General features: G+C 38.1%; 1 protein-coding gene across 2 annotated transcripts in view; it reads right to left on the bottom strand.

Annotated features, from left to right (window-relative positions):
- Positions 1-992: 992 nt before the first annotated feature.
- LOC6539076 (sarcoplasmic calcium-binding protein, beta chain) overlaps positions 993-14,904 on the bottom strand; it is a 30,079-nt gene continuing 16,167 nt past the window's right edge. Inside the window, exons 5-6 of one of the 2 annotated variants that reach the window (XM_002085945.4) lie at positions 10,298-10,450; positions 993-1,455 (exon numbers count right to left, since the gene is read on the bottom strand). In XM_002085945.4, the coding sequence (XP_002085981.1) occupies positions 1,339-1,455; positions 10,298-10,450 (270 nt within the window). In that variant the 3' untranslated portion in view covers positions 993-1,338. The remainder of the gene's footprint in view (positions 1,456-10,297; positions 10,451-14,904) is intronic. The other variant, XM_015189840.3, reaches the window with a different exon arrangement.

Raw genomic sequence — 14,904 nt, 5'->3', positions numbered from 1 at the left:
AAGTTATTTGTTACGTAGGTCAACAACAAATTTATTTGGCCTGAAGCGATTAAATTATTCGTAATTCAAATTATAATTGTTAGTGCATGCATTTATTTCTTGATTTGAATGCAAAAAATTTCTAGATGAGCTATATACAATATATAACACGGCGCAGAATAACTATCAACATTCAGTATTCTATTTCTGGCTTGACGAATAACATCATCTCTGCCTCTATTTAACTTCCTTTTTTTGGGTACGATGTAGCTAGCATTGTGGCGTTACAAAAACACCAGATGCCAAGTTACGGCGATTATGACTTGCTATCACGTCGGGGTTACCATGAAAACTGAATTTTTTTTTTTGTTTTGCTGAAATATTAGGTAAATTAAATATTAATATTTTTAAAAGAGAATAGTTTTGTTGTTTTTGGTCATAAATTGTTCCTATTTGGTACACAGCTAGCTAGAAGTTATCTTTCTTTCTTGTGTTGATTTTAAATTGATTAAAATCGACTGACTGTATAAATAATTAAATGTAATAGAAAATAAATAATTGTTACTTTGTTTGAATTCATAAAGGTTATATTCATTTCAGTCAGAAGATTGTAAGGCAGTAAGGGAGACATTTGCGACCATTTAAAGTCAATACATTCTAGTATTAGCAGCACAGTCGCTATACATATGTATGTCCGTTTCGCCGTCTTTTGTTTTGTACATCCGAAATAGTCTCAGTTTTAAATCTATTTGAATCACACTTTCCAAAAAGTCTAATTTCTATTGAAAGAAGTATATAAGTCTGGGCCTTGGGAGGCTACAGACTCTATAATGTAGTCATCTGATGTTGTGGTGTATCTCACGGCAAAGACTCTATTGTAAGTTGCGAATGTTATCGTATATGTTATATGTATTTTGGGCAAAAGCCTCTTCAGCCATGGCCGATATCTTTCTGTATCCTAAGCTTATAACTTTTGTCTAAATAAAAAAATCAGTAAATAGGAAATCAAACAATTTTGTTTGGACATTTTATTTTATATATTACATTATAATAACTTTAATTTAACACAACATTAAATCGAAATCAACTTGATATTAAGAGAGAGAGGTTTTAACAAAAGAGCCTTTTTAGGAGAGAACGGCAACTCTATATCCTATTTTAAATTTCTGAGAGCAATTGTACTTAACGTGTTTTAACGCTTTAAAAATAACGAACTGACGAACTCATCTGACGATTCTACACAAAATGATATGAATGTATTATTTCTATATGGTAATAAATTTATAGTCATAGTAATTACGAATAAAACTTAATAAATAGTTGTTGAACAACAGCGAAGACAATTAATTGTAAAAATGTTTATAAGGGCCCAAAGAGATTTACTGCTGGATGATTATCGGCCGTGTTTCCCAAAAATTGACCATACAGTTCCTTATAGCGATCTAAGGAAAGACCGCCACGTTTCCGATCCTCGTCCTGGAAAGATAATTTAAATACGTGTAATAATATTTTTATAATAAAAATGGCCTTGAAATATAAAAGCATTTTTGGCGGCTTGTGGGATTTAGATTTTAAATTAATTAAAATCGACCGAACATTTTGACATTTCGGTAAAAGTTTACAACACTAATACTAAAATCAAAAAATGATCGAAGCTATATTCAAAAGTGTGGGCGTGACAGTTTTGGGCGGTTTGTGGGCGTGGAAAAATGGGTAAAAAAAACTTGCGTCTATCTCTCTAGAATCTGTGTGCCCAATCCCAATCTTCAAGCTTTTATAGGTTCTGAGATTTTAGAGTTCCCCGACTATCTGATAGTGGAAGTGCGAAGGAGAGTCTTCAACACTGACAGATTTTGGCGGTTTGTGGGCGTGGCAAAAAGTTTTTTGGCAAATCGATAGAAATTTACAAGACCAATACAAAAATGAAAAATATCAAATTATTTTTCAAAAGTGTAGGCGTGGCAGTTTTGGGCGGAGTAGGCAAGGCAACATGAAACGATAAACTTGCGCTGCTCCTATGTCTCACGAGTCTGTATGCGTAATCTCAACTTTCTAGCTTTTGTAGTTCCTGAGATCTCGACGTTTATACGGACGGACGGACGGACAGACGGACATGGCCAGATCGACTCGGCTATTGATCCTGATCATGAATATATATACTTTATATGGTCTGAAACGAGTTATAAAAACCGAATCATCACAGATTTTTAAACCATTATATCTGTTTGACCATTAATGGAAGGATATTCATCGCGCTTTTTACCCAATGTAAAAAGTCCCTTTCTTTTTATAAACTCTGAAATCAATATCCAACTCTATTTGCTATCACACATCTTGGAAATAATACTTTCTTATGAAAATATGTTCCTTCGATTTTGTGCAAATTGAACATTGGAACACTATATGCTCAGAGTTGTCCAGTCCGACCCATCATCATTCTTAACTACCCAGATTTTTATTTCGGGTATGGGTTTCGCCGTCCATCTGCTAGTGCCTTTGCTTTCCCAACTTTTTTTCCACAGGTCCAGGGTCTTGTTTATTCGATCTAATATTATTTGTCTTTACCCTTCCGCTGCTACTTAAAGCTCGTACAATCCGGCAGCGGCGACTGTAGTGACTGCAAAACTCAATGTTATTGTTTTGAGTTGTGTAAATACCAAACTCAGTATAAGTCTAGATATGTTTAGATTGTTCGGATTTTTTTTGTCTAGTATTTTGTCTAGACTTACACCTACATATATCGAATTGACATTAAAAATACTGATGATAGCGTGGCCAGATCAACCTGGTGTCGATAGTAAGCTTACAATCGATATACGATACGAATATTGATAGCGTTGACAACTGCCACGTATGACCGGTTGCCATCACTGATCAAGTTCTGTTTCCGGCAAGCGTTCTTTTTTACCAAGGCAACAGTCGATATAGTCGTGCTTAAAGAAAGTTGTTTAAAAGTTGAAAAAGTGTGAAATAGTGATTCACGTGTAAGCATCGGTCTTTAGCTAGTGGATACCGAGTGCCACGATTGATTTTTTTTATTGATCGCAAGACGTATGTTTAGACCGGCGCTGCTGTAAACCGATTCCGTTGCTGGTGCGCAGCAATAATTTATCCTTACAGTGGAGAATCCAGTTTGCGGATTTCGGGGCACATGTATGCCAGAGTGGCTGCCCATGCGACGCGCCCATTAATTAGTTCGATTTCACAGATTGTGTTCCACGTATAGACTCTTAAGGAGTAAAAGAGGTTCAGGAGAGAGAAGTCCGAGTAATAACCTAAAACTTCTAAAGCGTCCCGAGAAGACCCCTCAGGGTGAACCCCTAGGAGGGGCTCTTCAGCTCGTAAGGATGGAAACTTAGCACGGATGCGTTGCTACGAATTCGATGAAATGCAGTCCCGCAGCGCATATCCCCGGCGGATAGATCGCGTCTCAGCAAGGAGCACCCCAGCAGGATATAGTGCTTTCGTGTCTTGGTTTTTTTTGTTGCTGAGATAACCGATGTCTTGGACTGCGAGCCGTATCGGCCGCAACCTCAATTTCATAATTTTTCGCTATGCCATGGCCGATCGAGTTTAACCTTACTTCCTGAACAGTTAAACAGTGGCACTGGCTAGGAGTATCATATTCGTATCGTATATTGATGCGTTGACAACTGCCACGTATGACCTGTTGCCATCACTGGTCAAGTTCTGTTTCCGGCAAGCGTTCTTTTTTAACAAGCCAACAGTCGATATAGTCGTGCTTAAAGAAAGTTGTTTAAAAGTTAAAAATGTGTGAAATAGTGATTCACGTGTAAGCATCGGGCTTTATCTAGTGGATACCGAGTGCCACGATTGGTGTTTTTATTGATCGCAAGACGTATGTTTAGGCCGGCGCTGCCGTAAACCGATTCTGTTGCTGGTGCAAAGAAGCAAGTGAAGGCGAGCGCTAAGAGATTTCGAGAAGTTATCATATCGATACGGGGCAAGAGTCTGCCCATTTACTTATCAGCGACCCACGTCGGAGATCAATCTTCATCCGTTCTGGAGCCATTCTGAGTGAGTTATAAAAACACCCTCCTTATGGAGCGGTTATTTCTATAATCTCTTACAAATACCTTACGAATCGAAATTAAATCTTTGTGAAGAAAAACATTAGAACTATTTGCTATTCGTATGAAATCTTGCTTTACAATATTATCCGAAATCAATTTTAATTAGCCGATAAAAAAAACAAGAAAGAACGCTATAGTCGAGTTCCCCGACTATCTGATACCCGTTACTCAGCTGGTGGAAGTGCGAAGGAGAGTCTTAAACACTGAGAGTTTTTGGCAATTTGTGGGCGTTGGGGTGGGCGTGGTAAAAAGTTTTTTGGCAAATCGATAGAAATTTACAAGACTAATACAAAAACAAGAGAGAACGCTATAGTCGAGTTCCCCGACTATCTGATACCCGTTACTCAGCTAGTGGAAGGGAGAAGGAGAGTCTTAAACACAGTTTTTGGCGGTTTGTGGGCGTTAGAGTGGGCGTGGCAAAAAGTTTTTTGGCAAATCAATAGAAATTTACAAGACCAATACAAAAATGAAAAAATATCAAAACATTTTTCAAAAGTGTGGGCGTGGCAGTTTTGGGCGGTTTGTGGGCGTTAGAGTGGGCGTGGCAACATGATTCGACAAACTTGCGCTGCGTCTATGTCTCTGGAGTCTGTATGCTTAATCTCAACTTTCTAGCTTTTGTAGTTCCTGAGATCACAGCGTTCATACGGACGGACAGACAGACGGACAGACGGACAGACGGACAGACGGACATGGTCATATCGACTCGGCTATTGGTCCTGATCAAGAATATATATACTTTATATGGTCGGAAACCCTTCCTTCTGCCTGTTACATACTTTTCAACGAATCTAGTATACCCTTTTACTCTACGAGTAACGGATATAATTAACAAGAGAGAACGCTATAGTCGAGTTCCCCGACTATCTGATACCCGTTACTCAGTTAGTGGAATGGAGAAGGAGAGTCTTAAACACAGTTTTTCGCGGTTTGTGGGCGTTAGAGTGGGCGTGGCAAAAAGTTTTTTGCCAAATCGATAGAAATTTACAAGACCAATATAAAAATGAAAAAATATCAAAACATTTTTCAAAAGTGTGGGCGTGGCAGTTTTTGGCGGTTTGTGGGCGTTAGAGTGGGCGTGGCAACATGAATCGACAAACTTGCGCTGCGTCTATGTCTCTGGAGTCTGTATGCTTAATCTCAACTTTGTAGCTTTTTTAGTTCCTGAGATCACAGCGTTCATACGGACGGACAGACAGACGGACAGACGGACATGGTCATATCGACTCGGCTATTGGTCCTGATCAAGAATATATATACTTTATATGGTCGGAAACCCTTCCTTCTGCCTGTTACATACTTTTCAACGAATCTAGTATACCCTTTTACTCTACGAGTAACGGGTATAAAAATATCAAAACATTTTTTAAAAGTGTGGGCGTGGCAGCGTTGGGCGGTTTGTGGGCGTTGGAGTGGGCGTGCCAAAAAGTTTTTTTGGCAAATCGATAGAAATTTAGAAGAACAATACAAAAATGAAAAAATATTAAAACATTTTTCAAAAGTGTGGGCGTGGCAGTTTTGGGCGGTTTGTGGGCGTTAGAGTGGGCGTGGCAACATGAATCGACAAACTTGCGCTGCTTTTATGTCTTGGGTGTCTGTATGCTTAATCTTAACTTTCTAGCTGTTTTAGTTCCTGAGATCTCGACGTTCATACGGACAAACAGACGGTCGGACAGACGGACATGGCCAGATCGACTTGGCCATTGATCCTGATCAAGAATATATATACTTTATATGGTCGGAAACGATTCCTTCTGCCTGTTACATACTTTTCAACGAATCTAGTATACCCTTTTACTCTACGAGTAACGGGTATAATTATTTACGATTCTGAATAAAAGAGTAGTTTATGATTTTCGTGAAAACGATTACACCTATATATGAAATCCAACTTTAAAATATTCTCAAAATACTATTACTTGCAGTTAACTATAATAAAGTTGGTCTATGTCATTAAAACTTAACCATAGTCAGCTCAAGGCTTAATTATTTACTACCCTTTGTTCAGAACTCTGATAAATAGTGAGAATTAGTGATTATATTAAAGCATACATATACTAGATTTTTATAAACCGTACTTATATATGTTCTTAGACTATACTATCGAAAAAATAATGAAAAATAATTGAAACGATGAATACTTAAAGCATAAACAATAGAACTCTGCTGATGTATCCGTGATCGTAGGATATCAAAGGGGTCACCGGAGATATGCCTCCAAGGAAGGTGAACATAGGTCGGGCGGGCTAAATGCGACCACAAGACCATCAGTTCCTTCGCTTTCTCTGACTTCAGCTTCCTTCTCGAATTTATTTATTCTCTTCCTTCCGGTTCGTTCAATTTATTCTCTCTTGTCGCTAGTTCGCTATATTCGAAAATTAATCTCAATTGTGGACTAGAGGGCTGCATAACACCATTCTCTTTGTTTGCATTTAGAGTACTCATTCGTTTTAGTATGTATTCAGAATACATACCATTCACTTGTCGCGATCTCTTTGCGTTCACTTCGTATGCGTTCGGAGTTTTGGGCACCCGAGCGAAATGAAGTCAATGAATGCGCGCAAAAACTAAATGAAGCCAATGAATTTTCAATAGAAATTCAGAGTACTCTGAATACTTTATGTTGTCATTGTGTAAAATGAGTTCGGACAGCGCGGAGGTAAGTCAAAGTTTTCTGTGTTTGTGTATTATTATGTGCGTGTGCGTCTTATTTAATAATAGCATTTGCCTAATACGAATATATAAATTGTGTTGTCAAATATAAATATTTAAAAAAGAATAGTAAAAAAAAATAATAAAATCGTTTACACAATAACATTGAAAATTAAAGAAAACAAATATATATATTTATAAGATAAGAATATAATGTATTATCAGTTAAGTAATATCTTAATTTCATCATCTTTTATTGAAACTCACACACACACACACATACGCAGACAAGACATTCGAATCACCCATTCACTTTACTCGGTCTTCACTTCATTCGTTTCAGAATGTGCCGTTTGAATTGAATGAATTGAAGTCGGCGCGCGTTGCCGACTTCACTTCGTTCATTTGCAAACGCGCCGAATTCACTTCGTTCGTTTCAACACGAATGTCTCATTTGCCGGTTTGAATGGTGTTATGCAGCCCTCTATTGTGGACCTTCCTGGGTGAAAGCTATTCTGTCTTTAAGAGACGCTCTTTCCACCGTTAGTCGTAGCTTGACATTTTTCACATTTTTCATGACCTTTCCGGGTGTGTTTAACATGCTTAGTGGTCGATAAGCGGATGGTATGTGGGATCGCCCTTTCCTTTATTTTCTACCTTCCAATGATTGGGGAATACTATCGCATGCATATCTCGCCCGTCCATTTTTGGTTAATAAAGTCATTACAAGACAGCTTCTTCGTTTCTTGAATCTGGCTGTGGCTTCTGTCAAGATCCGTCTGTAAGATCCGTTTTACGTTCCATCTACGACTAGTTTGTTCTCTAAACTTGTATCTGTTAAGTCGGCTCCTTGTGATCACATTATAGGCTCTAAAAAGAAGATCTGAGAAATGAGACAACACAAACGCTCTAGGCTCTTTTTGTAGGAGGAGATTGACAAGAATATTGATAGAGCAAGTTAAAAGAGCAGTAATCTACTGCGCTTTGGAGGAGTCTACAGTTTGTGGCCCACTCTCTGCCAGCTTATCTTTTAGAGTCCAACGATTAAAATAAAGTAGACATATATTGCATTCAAATAATACTTTAAGTAAACACTTCTTAACGAGGAATTTAGGTAGGCTATACGAGGCTATTTTTAAGCCAGCGTTTACACCCAACTCACATTTAATGTGGTTGTTGCGGCTCCATGCATAAACTTTTTTTTTTTTTTTTTAATTTGCATTTGTTTATTGATTCTTTTTATTAAGAACGAGCAATAAGTTTAAAAATCGTAATAACTATTGCAGTTAGCAGTTTTTAAAAAACCAAAAATTTCTTCGTTGGGAGGTCCTTACTGCGGAGACTGGGTGGACGGCTAAGCTGCGTTTCTTCGCACCCTAACCACCACCTAGTGTCGTTAGGTTTTTATTCGGAACGTACCACCGTGCCCTCGTAATGGCTCTCAGAATCTTTGATTGTGCTCGCTGTTGCTGGCATTTCCTCATAGCTTTGAGCCGTAGGTCCAAATCGGTTTCAGTACAGAGTTGTATAGTAGACCTTAAGGTCCAGGCCAAGCAGAGAGCAGGCGTTTTTCACCTGCGTCATGTGAGTCTTCTGTCCAGGAGTACTCCTAATACCTCTTCTGATCCTGGAAGTGAACTCTTGAACAACATCGAAAGTGTGGTCAATCTTGCCTTTTTAGCGTAAATGTTATAAGCTTCCATTCGGTCATTTACTTTTACACCCGTCAGAAAGTCCTTTTTCGATGTCTTTGAGTTGATCTGAATCTTGGATCGGGTACCTTGAGCGGCTAATGATAGCTGTATCGTCAAGAAAACTGGATGTTGTTAAACGTAAAATTGTTAGGAGTCGGAGATTAATCCATCGAGCCTGTTGAAAGCTTAGTATACATCTAAAAATGCACCAAATTCTGAGTAGTGATTGTTGGTGATTGCTGCTCAATATATCGGCGATGAACGTATTCCTTGTTTCAGAGCACGAGTTAGTTTCCATGTTATAATTTTCAGCTTTTGTTTTGCAGATGGAGATCTGGAAGACTTTTAAGGAATAGCTGCTCTGTGCATTAGTCTTTATCGTGTTGAAATATGAGCTGCTACCGCATGAATTTATTCCAGTGTTGGTATGGAGTTCTCTATATCAGATTCTGTGTTGAGTTGTGGGCTTAACTCAATGTCAGAACTTATATATTTTTTATACCTGAGCCAGTTTGTGTAAACGTAATCTGGCAGGTAGCTCCACGTTTGCTGCGTACCGATGCAGGTTAATAAGTACAGGCGAATAATCAGAAGAGAGGTCTCAGCACACAGCAATCTACGAGGAATATACGACCGCTAGTGCTAGGTGACTGTTTCCGTCCAGATGTTGACAGTTGTAGTTTTCGTTAACTGTAATGGTCAAATCGTGTGCTTTACCATCAGGGTAATTTGTGCTATAGAAATGTACTTGTTTGTAAGATGCGTTGCGAAATAAGCATTACGTCGATGCGCTTCTCGTATAGAAATTGAGATACGTAGCTACGTAGTGTAGAGTAGCAATTTGGATTGGTGAGATACAAATCAAAGGATTTTGATTACGCATCATGTCTTGCATGGTGGAAGATATAAACTCCATCATGCTCTGCTGCAAAACTTACATTATAGCGTTAGTTTTTGTGTGACTAGTTTGTGTGACTGGCGTTTTCGTATTTTGGATAGCAGATACCATTACTGATTTTAGGGCGCTTGCAAATGTTACTTTGATATTGCTGAGTATAGGCGATTGATAAGTTTGAGAAGAGCACTTCAGGATTTGTTTTCGATGGTGTCAGTGAAGTGTTGTCGTGGACTGGATGTCTCTTTGGCCGTTACGTCAGGTTTAATGCCCTTCAGTAATACTTATAAGCCATTGCTAATTGGGTGGTGGCTTAAATTGGGTGGTACAGTAGCAAGATAATGGTCCTCGTAACTTTGGGCAGTTAAGTTTCATGAATATTTCCTCTCTCAAGGAAATATATGAAGGAAATCAATTCCAATGAGACCAATTAGTGTATTTACCAGACCGCTTTTGCTCTTCGAATGGTATACAGACTATGTTTTTACCCAACACTCGTAGAGTAAAAGGGTATACTAGATTCGTTGAAAAGTATGTAAAAGATAGAAGGATGTGTTAATCAGGATCAAAAGCCGAATCGATCTGCCGTCTGTATGAACGTCGAGATCTCGAGAACGATAAAATCTAAAAACAGAGAGATTAGGCATACAGCGCAAGTTTCTTAAAGTCACGCTGACTCTAACGCCCACAAACCATCCAAAACTGCTACGCCCACGCCGAAAATTAGTTTGACCCGTCTTCTTTAATGCCCACAAGAAATGCAAAACTGTTATGCACAACTTGTGCAAAAATTTAAAATTTTCCGACATTTCCGAAAATGTTGAAAGTTCTCGTTTGCACTTCCACTAGGTGAGTAACGGGTATCTAATAGTCGGGGAACTCGTCTATAGGATTCTCTCTAGCTTTATTATACTATGTGCCCATTAATATAAATACATTTTTGTGGTCAAGGAACATAGACTAGAGTATTAAATGTAACTTACATTTAACAATGTTTCGAAGGCTTTATCAATTGGAGTAATATCATCGATGGCTACTCTAGTTATACAGTTATAACGGTATTCTTTAACTCCGACTATTCCATCGCTGTCTATGTCAAGAAGCTTGAAGTTTGATTCAATGAATGCTCTCATTGCCTATAAAAAATAAAAGAGGAAATGTTAAAAGCGTCATAACTTTATGCTGTTTTTTCATTTAATTCTAAACTTAAGAAACTAGATTTACCAGAATGGATATTTTCACTCTGAATACTCCGTAATAAGAAAACAGATAAAAAAGACCTTTTTGAAATGAATGGGGTTATCTCTTCCATTTGTTCGTCGGTCGTTGTTTTCTAAATTAAACCTTTGATTTACAGTCACTTTCAATTTCTTAAGCTGAACAATTTTTGCTCTAGCATTTAAAAATGTTAAATTTTTCACAACCACATTTTCTAATTAACGATTTCCTTGACTATCATAAATATATTCGATAATAAACTAGTCTTAGTGTCAGTGCTTGGAGTGTCCAAAAAGTTTTTGTGAGATAGGTAAAAATTTAAAAATAAATAATAAGCAAAAAAAAGACAAGAATTATTTTATTTGTTAGCGTGATTGTTTTGAGCTCTTTGTTGAGTCGGTATAGATATATATAGTCGAATAGTCGAATTGAAACATCACAAAATCATTTCACCACGACCGGACAATAATCCTCTTTTGAACTTAGCGCGGGAAATTCCACCCAAACGAGTTTGACTTTCTTTGAGATTTAAAAACCGTAGCGTCTATAAGGATGTTTGAGTTGGCGATGTCAGTACAGACATTTGTGACTGATCGCGCTGATTGATAAGAAAGATACATCGAGGAGTTAGGAACAGAATTGGTATAAATTAAATCAAGTAACTTTCGCAAGTCATTGCTATAAAAATCATCAATAACAATAATTTCTTGGGACAGGTGTATATAGCTAGGCACCATGGATAAGAAATGCGAATGTCAAATGTCCACACAACAGACTCCAAACTAAAATCACCCGCCAGAAATAAGCCATCAGATTCCTCTAAGGTGGCATTATTGTGGGAGATGTTATCCATGTGGGCCTGATTAGGAGCAGCTTGACTTCAAGGGGTATATAAAAAGCCACAATAAAGTTACCCATATGTGCCAGATACAGCTTTCAATTAATATTATAACATCGTAATCGGAATAAGAGCTGTTCAGAAAGACTGATTCTGTCTTAGTTCTCATTTCAGCTATGTTTTGATTTTCAGTTCTCCTGTGAGCTGCATTGGGTTGTGTTGATGTAATAGTTTCCAGTTCGTTTTAGAAAATCTTAGAGCATTCAGGGGCGGGAATACCATAAGTAAGTGAGGTATGTCTAAAGTTTTATTGAGAACACTACTCAGAATATCAGTGCAAAATAGTATGGGATGCTTAAAACCATTGTTTATTAGATATTAGTATTAAATGTTGATGAAACTTAACCGACAAAGCGGCATGAATTCAAAAAACACATACGCATCCGATCTAGAGAGCGACGAAAGCGCAACCCACAGAAAGCAGCCAGAGAGATGATATTCGCGTGTTGCTCATTAAACGAAGACGACGATGTTGTTTTTGTAGGAAGTTTGAAGAAGCATGCACCGAGAACAAAACTGTTTTTCCCTTTTAGTGTGGGGTTTTATTACTAATACGTTCAACTTTATTAGTATTTAAAGAGCACTTAATTAAGAACACCATCGCCTTTATCGTCGCCTTATCGCTCTTGCAGGCACACAGACGGAACGCACAACTTTCTTTTTCAACTAGCAAACAACAAATCACATGCCGTCGTGCAGAACTTCGCTCCCTTAGCGTTGCGCTCTTGCTCTTCGTTGCTCGTTGTCTTAGCGAATCTGCCACCTCGCTAATTTGCCACATTCTTTATCTGTGTCGTTGCTCAAAGATTGTACATGTTCTTGTTCTCGTTCTGCAGCTTCAGTATCTGAGTCTTTGCCTTCATTCGTAACTTACTGCGTTCTTCGTTGAAAACTGCTACGGCCTCTTTGTCAACTCTTGTATCTATAGATCATCTTTCGTTCGCAGTTTGACACCAATCAGTAGCTCAAATTGCTTGCTGAAGTCTGTTGAAATTGAATCTTTGAGAGCACTGAAAATATAATAGAATTGAGTCGTTTAACCTGTCCGTTAACCCTTGATAAGCCGGAAGTCGTTTTCACTATCTTTATTCCCTCGTCGTCGCCATATTTCACATTCCTGTGATGTAAATACCGAACCTCTATCAGAAATGATAAATGCTTGGTTGCTAAGCTTCTCAATCCCCTCGTTTGCTGTGGTTGACATTGTATAGGAATCGATTAAGGCAAAATGTATTTTTTAGTCCTTATGCGTTGACTCTAGCAGACCCAAAAAGTCAATATGGTATGCAAACAATGGGACGTCGTCTTTCTGGATCGGGTGTAGTAGCCTTCTTGCTTGCCTCGTTAGCGATCCTTTAAAATGCATGGATTACAGACCTCGATATACTTTTTAATCTTTTCTTCATTTCGATTAAAATTTTTTGTCAAATTAACTCCTTTATCTTCTTAGCAGCAAAATGACCTCTGTTATAAGCACTGCCAATGATTCGCTTTTGCATTTCATTGGGCACTACTACTAGCTCGCTACTAGTTTGAACAGCAAACCTGTCTTTAAAAAGTAGTCATCGTATGCCTTTTTTTCATTGCCTTAAACGTCTTTGATGGCTCTATTCTTTTCTTCTCAGTTAAAGTTCTAGATATCCCTGCGTAGTTTGATATAAACTTTCTGAAATAGCCCGTCAGGCCCAAAAAACTTTATGTTTGTTTAATAGTTTAGGGCACTTTGAACTTGGATACTGCTTCGATTTTTTCAGGTGAGGCTATTTATTGAAACACGGCCTAGGAATGGAAGGCGCCTCTTCAGAAAATTTCATTTTTTTAAAATTGAGCGGTAGACCATATTTTTTGCACGTCGCCATAACTTTCTTCAAGTGTTGTACTGCTTATGGTTCGGTCTAGGTGGAATAATTATATTATCTACATAAGGCAATTCAATGCCTCTGCGTGACAGGTCTCGAAATATCACATTGGCGTGGCGCTGAAAAACTCCTATCGAATTTTGAAAACCAAGATATACAACGACGTATATTTTCTGCTCGATTCAGAAACTGGTACATGGAAAATTTCGTTTTTTAAATAAATTGTACCGAATACTTTTGCATCTTGCAGTCGGTCCAACTGATCCTCAATAAGCGGTAATGGGAAATGGACTTTTACAATTACTTTGTCTAAAGTCTGCATGCTGAATCTCAACATTCTAGCTTTTATAGTTCCTGAGATTTCGACGTTCATATAGATGGACAGACAGAAGGACGGCTATTGATCCTGGTGAAGAATATATATATGTACTTCATACAAAATTGCCGCTTTCCAGTTTCGGCTTGATCAGGATCAATAGCCGAGTCGATCTGGCCATGTCCGTCTGTCCGTCCGTCCGTATGAACGTCGACATCTCATCTATAAAAGCTAGAAAGTTGAGACTCAGCATGCAGATTCCAGTGACAAAGACGCATCGCAAATTTGTCGATTCATGTAGCCACGCCCACTCTAACGCCCGCCCTAAAACTACCACGCCCACACTTTTGAAAAATGTTTTGATATTTTTTTTATTTTTTTTTTGTTAGTATTGTAAATTTTTTTCGATCTGCAGAAAAACTTATTGCTACGCCCGCCTTAACGCCCACAAACCGACCAAATCTGCAACGCCCACGCTTTTAAAAAATGTTTTGATATTTTTTCACCTTTTTGTTAGTCTTGTAAATTTCTGCCATTTCCTTTCACACTTTTCTCTTTGCGCCTTAACTTGTCTTTCTCACTCTGATTTTCATTTGCAATCATTGTTTTAAAACACTTCAGTTTATTTTAAATTGACATGATTCAATTTCGCACCATATAATATATTTTTGCTTACACTTTTTTCGTCAATTCCGTCAATTAATAACTGTATGGAAGCGTCCTCTACAATTTTACGTCGAGAAACAAGGACTTTCATTCTATAATAGTACTGTATACACTGTACACACTCGTTGCTGTTTCGTTTGCGCGAGTTGTTCGTGAATTTTTTTGCTAAATACACTCGGCTTAAATTCGGCTAGCAATGCTAAAATGGCAGAATTTCACGAGTTTAAAGCTCTCTCGCTCAACAAAAAACAGTTTTAGAATTCCCTTAAGAGACTTGTTTTCAAATAGAATCTTCTGGAAGACATTCCAATACATGAGCTTCGCCTGTTCCTTGTATTTCTATGCATACTTCGACATAGTGTTAGTGCCATTATAACTGCGTATGCTCTGTTCAACGGTGCAAAGCCCAATCGCAGAGTGTGGCGCCGACATTTTGTCGTTTTCCGAAAAAACGTTGCGCCTGGTGTTCATATCGTCGGCTTCTTGTAACATAACGTTTTCTACGTCACCGTCTGTTTCATCGTATGCATCGCCCTCGCTGACTTTGTTTGCCGCCAGTAAACTGTTCATCTCTTCAAATTTCGAAATATGTGTATGTGCTAATCTTTGTTTCTGTACCCTATGCCTAGCACA

This window comes from Drosophila yakuba, chromosome 2L, assembly GCF_016746365.2.
Source record: "Drosophila yakuba strain Tai18E2 chromosome 2L, Prin_Dyak_Tai18E2_2.1, whole genome shotgun sequence".
NCBI lineage: Eukaryota > Metazoa > Arthropoda > Insecta > Diptera > Drosophilidae > Drosophila > Drosophila yakuba.
The sequence above is the reverse complement of the archived record's forward strand: the minus strand, read 5'-3'. Positions and strand labels throughout refer to the sequence as shown.